The sequence below is a fragment of the Halictus rubicundus genome, chromosome 12, assembly GCF_050948215.1.
Source record: "Halictus rubicundus isolate RS-2024b chromosome 12, iyHalRubi1_principal, whole genome shotgun sequence".
In the NCBI taxonomy this organism is placed as follows: domain Eukaryota; kingdom Metazoa; phylum Arthropoda; class Insecta; order Hymenoptera; family Halictidae; genus Halictus; species Halictus rubicundus.
Genome location: NC_135160.1, coordinates 2638663 through 2645937, shown reverse-complemented (window position 1 = coordinate 2645937; position 7275 = coordinate 2638663). Strand labels below are relative to the sequence as shown.

The 7275-nt window shown below is 34.6% G+C and overlaps 1 protein-coding gene across 3 annotated transcripts; it reads right to left on the bottom strand.

The window, feature by feature from the left end:
• Positions 1-2542: 2542 nt before the first annotated feature.
• LOC143359450 (uncharacterized) lies at positions 2543-6843 on the bottom strand. Of its 3 annotated transcripts, none has more exons than XM_076797380.1 (8): positions 6683-6843; positions 6089-6357; positions 5686-5869; positions 3653-3763; positions 3466-3562; positions 3060-3267; positions 2888-3019; positions 2543-2819 (listed from the first exon to the last, which is right to left on the bottom strand). In XM_076797380.1, exons 2-8 carry the CDS (start codon positions 6353-6355, stop codon positions 2661-2663), a joined length of 1158 nt encoding a protein of 385 aa, XP_076653495.1. In that variant the 5' UTR covers positions 6356-6357; positions 6683-6843; the 3' UTR covers positions 2543-2660. The 3 variants fall into 3 exon arrangements, with proteins under 3 accessions (XP_076653495.1, XP_076653493.1, XP_076653492.1); XM_076797378.1 differs by having other exon boundaries at positions 6089-6379; positions 6683-6704; XM_076797377.1 differs by lacking the exon at positions 6683-6843 and adding an exon at positions 6497-6660 and having other exon boundaries at positions 5686-5867; positions 6090-6357.
• Between the last annotated feature and the right edge of the window lie 432 nt (positions 6844-7275).

Sequence of the window (7275 nt, the reverse complement as noted above, 5' to 3'; positions counted from 1 at the left end):
GATTAATTGAAGGAAACCGTCTATACAGCAACTATGCCATATATGGTAAATTCCAGAATTCACTGCCAGCACCATCTAGCGGTATGTTTTGAAACTAATGGGAAAACAAAGCACAGACGAGGTATAGGAGTAGACCAATCACCCAATGTATTTTTCTGTCTCACGCTCGGGGGGCTCTAGAGCCCCATTACCATTTTTTTGTCACATCCTACCGTATCGGTTGGAACTAATATTGTGGAACTAATATTACAGACGAGATGTAGGAATAGGCCAGTTCAGTCATCTCATCTTATGCTGTTTTGTGTCGCCAGAGAGGAATGAGAGTGCTCATGTCCGGGTTTTCGGCGTTCCCGATATAGTGCTGACATCTGCTCAGCCTTAGCATGGCACAGAATCGGGCCACCGACGAGATATTTAGAAAGACTGCCAGCCTTACGGGAGAATATGTCGCTCGAAAAATACGGTGATTTCTACTGCCCTCGGGACAATGAATTTGGTTTCATTTCTGCAGCAAATAGTAAAAGAAGAATTATGAATATGAAAATTCTTTTTAAATTAATTTATTCTTAACCTTTCTTTAAGGTTATGTACGCGTAATGCAACAACATTTTAAATGCAATAAAAATTATGGTAAATAAATACAATAAGAAAAGTGATAAAATTTGCATGTAAAGATGCAGATATTTAATAATGGAAAAATTGGCATGTAACGGGTACAAATGTTTAAAAACGAAAATAATTTAATCTCACGACAAAACAAACGGCACACGTCAAGAATCACAAAATGAACGAATTCCTCAAATTGCAAGGCTACCCCCTCCCTGTCTTTTAGGGTAGCCAGTATTCTATTCTTATGGGGGTACTTTCCAACGTCAGCAGACGTCCCCGTCGGGCATCGGGCAGAGCGGAGACCAACGCTGGAAATGTTACGCATCGTGCAATAAATTAACAATCTTAGGTTACACAAATATATTGAACCTACATAAAACATAACAATTCGCATTCAAGGGACAGGGAAAAACGGAAATGGGAGGAAGATTCTTCTCCTCACAGGTGTGTCATGGAATGATATTTTTTCTATGTGATGCATTTGTGAATGAAATTTAAAAAAATAAATACTGTGTTGGGGGGGGGGGGGTCAGAGATAGATCCATTTAGCGTTTGCCACTAATAAGACCAATAATGATGACACACCACCTTCGAAGCCAATGCACGTGGAAGGCCGCAAGAGCAGTTCCGCGAGGAAACCGCACTCCCTCCCGCCCACCATGTTCGGGTGCGGGGGGTGGGGCCCCACTCACCGGTGATGATTACGTCCCCTCATTAAATAGAGGGAGACAAGACAAGAATTCCTTAAACGGATTTCTAGCCATTTTGCATCATACAATGTTTTTACTAGGACTGTATTTGGATCGAAAAGGAGTAATGCGTGATCGTCCTAGGCCCGCGCTGGTAGACTCGTTGGGTGAGGCTATCTAGCGAGCCCTGCCTCAGACGCTGGGATGTGAGAGTATGGTTGAGAATGATATATATAAGAATCGGTGACTGATAAGGTAGTAGCGGGAAAGATGTTTGACTATTTGTCCATCTGCTGGCGAGCGTAGGAGGTAGCCACCGTCACAGAATAAATATAACATGATATTTAAAAAGTATGGTGTAATTATTTAATTTATTGAACGAAAGTATTAATAGTATTCAATCTTTTTTAATGTAAAATATGTATGTGACATTAAATTTTGATCATGTTGCTTGTATCAAATATTAATCTCTGCATTTTTATATTTTACTGGATCCGTATGAAAAATAAAATTTATCTACATGAATTAAAGAAAACAGAAATGAAATACATTGAATCCCTTAATAATTTTAATAAATTATAAATCAACTCTTTGCGGTCGAGTATTATTTCAAGTGTATTTCTTGCTGTGTCGAATATATTTTTTGTATAAAACGAGATTATGTGCTAAAAAGTTGAGAAAAATATTAAGTAAAAGATATTGTGTTCAATGAAATTATTTGATTATTTTAGAGAATAATAATATGGTTTAATTTTTGTTTTTGACTGCGCTGCATATACTGACACTGAATACTGCATACAATTAATGTGAGAGGGGAAGTGAAAAAATAACGGTTAATGTAATTTGTGTTGTGTGCTGACTTGCAAATGTTTGTTAGCATTACTACAATTTAAAATTCATGAACAGTTGTACAAAAAATACATTTATTAATACTGACATACGTAACGAAAATATTTTTGCCGCCATAGAGGCGACATTCGACCTAATAAGAGTATGATGCCGCTTACTAGTCTATATACATGTAAAATAGAAAAATAGGGATTAATATTTGATACAGATAACATGATAAAAATTGAATGTCGCATATATACTTCACATAAAAAATTATCGAATACTATTAATACAGTAGGTAAGAAAGAGTACTCAGAAAAAAAGGGGAAAGGGAGCGGCCAAGGGTCTGCACTTTTTAGTAAGCAATTTTATAATAACTACAGGTTTAAAGATTTGTAGTGGTAAGAATAAAATCGGTATAAATTCGTTTTATTTTAAAACATTACAAATTTAAACAATGCAAATATAAACTAAAACTGGTCCAAATCCTGTGTACAATGCAAAATAGCTAGAAATCCGTTAAAGGAATTATTAAAAATTCTTGGACCTGTACTTAATATGATTGGAGGGACGTAAACTTGGCGAGAATGGCCATGGAGGTCCCATCATGGAAGGGTGTCTATTTCCTAGAAGAACTTGTCCGCGCATTGGCATCAAAGGTCCCATCATTATTGGTCTGGGCGGGAAGTGCTGAAATATAATAAATTAGTATTCTGTCTAATAAACTGGAAACTGCTCGTCATCACTAATATACGTACATTATAATAAATAGGAACAGGAATTTGTCCTACATAATGTGGCGGAAGAACTCTTTGTACCCTGGATCTATTTCCGCCCCAATTATTTCGAGAGCGTTCTCTAGATCTCTCTCGATACTCTCGATAAGACCTCTCATGCCAAAACAGTATTTATTTATTAAATTTAATTCACAAATGCATCACACAGAAAATATTCCATGACACACCTGTGATGGGAATCTCTATCCCATTTCCGTTCTTCCCTTTCCCTCGAACGCGAATGGTCACGACTTCTTCTGTGTCGCTCTTCCTCAGCAATGTATGACTCAGTGCGTCGTCTCTCCTTCCCTATGGAACTATCTTCATACTCCTTACTTCTGTTCCTGCTACGATACCTTTCCCTAAACAAATAAAATAATAATTCAGTGGAACTCAATTCATTCATTCGTTCAAAAATTGATTGCATATCATATCAATATTAAAATTGTCAAACCATATCTTATCTTATAACTAAATAAAATGTCTAGTAACAGTTAGTCGACAATAATCGTAACAACTTTGCTTTCTCATAAGGAAACATTGCCAATACAGGCACAAACCTGGAACGACGAGACAATGAACGTCGAGGATTACGACTTCGGTTTCTGATTGGACTCAAAGACACTGAGCGGTTTTTAAATGTTTTCGACTTGCCATCTAAAAATTAAAAATTATACACTTGTAAAATGGAAATCACAATCCAATACAAATGAAATATAAAATATGTAATTTTTAATTCTTCAATACCTAAAGTGTCATTATTTATAGTTACAACAGTACGATGTTCTTCAACCTCTTCTGTTTCGGTGATTACTCCTTTGATTTCTTTCCTCTCAAATATTGGTTTCGATCCTTCTCCTATAGTAACATAAATTTCTGATGAAGAAAATAATTTCAATATATATGAAATAAGCAGTTAAGCAATACTGGCAGCTGTGACAGACCTTGAAGACATCAAAATTGCTATTCAGAGAAATTGATCATCTTTGAAAAATTGTAAACCATCCGTATAAACGTTCCATCTTATTATTGCAAATTGAGAAAGTAAATCATTATTTGCTAATGTTCATCACAATGATCAAATTATATATTAGTACAATTACATTATAATTTACATTTAATTTCAAGTATTTCTTCAAGTAATTCTTACATGAACGTTATAAAAACATCTGAACTGATTAAGTTAGTGTTTATAAATTATATTTTTTGTTTAATTGTTTTCAAAACTATTTCTCAAAATTAATACAATATCTGTAGATAGATGTCCAATAGCTTACAACTTTCTTCAGTGCCAGAATCAATATATTAATCAATAAACGTATACAAGTATAAATTAATAAACGTTAGTGTTCTCTTCAATTCTAAATTTACATTATTATACTTGAATAAGAATTTCAACTTATACCAACATTTTCTTTATACAAACTATATTAAGTACTTTTTCTATTTACATCGATTTTACTTTGCAAACTAGTCATAAAGTTCAATAATTTTTTTAAATTCTTAAATTTTTTAACATTTATCCAATAAAAAGCCACGTAGAAAATTATTATTAATATTTTTTTTCCAAATAAAAAACAAATTTTAAAAAATGAAATTAATTGTCTCTGCTACATCCTCCGGTGAAACCTTCCAAGATGACTTATATCTTCAAGGATGATTAAGAAATCTTCCGTACTGATCGTTTATAAATTTCAATTTTCATTATAAATAGTAAAACCAAAATCCTTTCTCTGAATTAATTGAATGCTGCAGAAACCACCAAATTATATACCTGTTTTTGTTTCATTTTAATAGTAAATGAAAATAGATTAAAGAGACTAAGCCCAAAATATTATACAAAAGTGTAATAGATCACTTTTTAGTATAATATTGTCTCTTTAATTCATACATATTTATATTAAAAAAATAGGTATTCACTTCTGCCTTTTCAGTTGAAGAAACTTGCAATGTAAAAAATCTTCATAGTAGATCTTCAAGTTGTTGCCATTGCAGCAAATGAAATATTTTTAAAAAGACAAGAGCACTATACATTATATATCATGCACACATTCCCACACCAGAACATTCAGAGGATACACAAAACTTGAATGTATAGATTTATGGAATCTATACTATTCTTTGAAAAATTGACTTTTACCAACAAAACCTGTGTTGTTAATACAGCTGAAGCATAATTCTTTGTGCAAAACCATAATTAAAAGTGTACACACAAAGGCAAGCAAAGGATATGCGAAGCAAAGCATTAAACACTCTAAATAAAAAATATTGTGCTTACATATTGCACATTAGGTGATCGCAACAGTGATCCAACGATGTATTCCAAATTTGCTACATCCTAGATAAATTAAAACCAGTTATTAACTTTGCAAATTAAAAGCACCCTTGTATAAGTTCTTGAATATTATGGACGACACATTATAATATTGAAATCCGTAATCTTCAGAGTTGTAAAAGTTGTCGTACAGAATTCTCCCATCTTCAAATGATGCTAATCATGATGTAACCATGTTGAAATATTTATCTGTAGCTCAATAAGATATTGCAAGAAATAATCTGAGTAGATTAAAAATTAGAAACTAATACACGAATAACAACGAACTTAATTTTTACGAGAGAAAGGAGATATCCTTCACACATTTCAATTTGCCAATTGTGACTTGTAGGTAGTCATAGAAATATTCATTTTCAGCGACAATGTTATTTTCCATTTCGTATGCTTCTTCATTGAAGAACTAAAAAAGTTGTTAAATAGTTTCAGTGTGGAAATAATAATTTACCCGCTCTTCTTTTGATTAATACATCTTCAGGATTGATAATATGCCACTGAAGATCTGAGTCAGTTGATTTTCCAGGAATATTTCTACGAATATCTACTTTAATTCTGCGTAGCTCAGCTGCACTGATCTTTGTGCCTTCGGGTCCTTTAAATAACGGTACTGTTTCATCAGCAAATTCTAGTCTGAAACACAACAAACAAATTTTTATAAAGCATTCTATATTTTACAGTGCGTCTCTTTTATAGAATATCAATTTCAATAACTAAGATTTCCTAGACTACATTATATAACCTTACATGCATAGAATAGATTTTAGACTCTTGTTTTATTGTGTTGTTATTAAAAGAAAATAAAATAGTTTTGCATTCTTAATCTATAATAGATTTTCATGAAGTTTTATTTACCTTTCAGAAAGAATTGGAGTGTTTGTTGTGCTAGGAGTACAAGGTCTTCTAGGTCGACTTCGTGGAGATTTACTTCGGCTCTTACTTCGATTTGGAGGTTTCGGAGGCAGCAAACCTTTTTCACGGGCACGTTGCATTTCATATTCGTAAATCTTCTTTTGTTTTAACCTCTCATGCTGCCGTTGTCGTTCTTGTTCCAGCTTCCATTCTCGCCTCCGTAGCATCTTCTCAGTAGCGTCGTTTTGGGACGATGAATTTGGTTTCATTTCTGCAGCAGATAGTAAAAGAAGAATTATAAATGAAAATGATGAAAATTCTTTATAAATTGATTGATTCTCAACCACTTTTTAAGGATATGTACGAATAATGTTTGGATGCAACGACATTTTAAATGCAGAAAAAATTACCTGATGGCATCAAAAAATTATGTTAAATAAGTACAATAAGATAAATGAAAAAATTTGCATGTAAATATGCAGATATTGAAAAATGAAAATAATTTAATCTTGCGACAAAATAAACGGCACACAATACAAATAACAGAATACATGAATTTCTCAAATTGCAAGGCTCTCAATCTCAATGCTATGTACCTGATGCTACCCTCTCTTTTAGCAGAGAGGATAGGAGAGTGCGCACGCCCGGGTTTTCGGCGTTCTGTAGGGTTATTGGTACACGAACACCACCCGTGGAGAATGTTCGAAGCCTCGCGGAGGGCAAACGAGGCACGTTGCCTACTCTACGTATTTTTTGAGGTTAAGGAGCCACGTGGTAGGATATATAAACTCACTCACGTTTACGGTTCGGCTTGAACCAGAAAGCACGATTTATTCAATGTCCGAGGGGATCTCGGAAGATACAAAAAGACTACGTAGAGAGCAGACATTGAAACGCGTCCGATCACGACGATAGATAACGATCAAAAGAGATCGAGTTTCCGTTCTCTCGAGCGAAGTTCGTATGGCGGAACTGAGAAGGGAAACTCGAGTGATCGGCGCGGTCTAGGAGAATGGCGACGGTGGCGCCATCCACCCTACACATTCCCCCCGAGTGTGTGTGCACGCAGCCACGATTACAGAGAGGAATGAGAGTGCTCACGCCCGGGTTTTCGGCGAACCCGATATAGTGCTGACATCTGCTCAGACTTAGCATGGCACAGAACCGGTCAGTCTTTCCTGGAACAGAA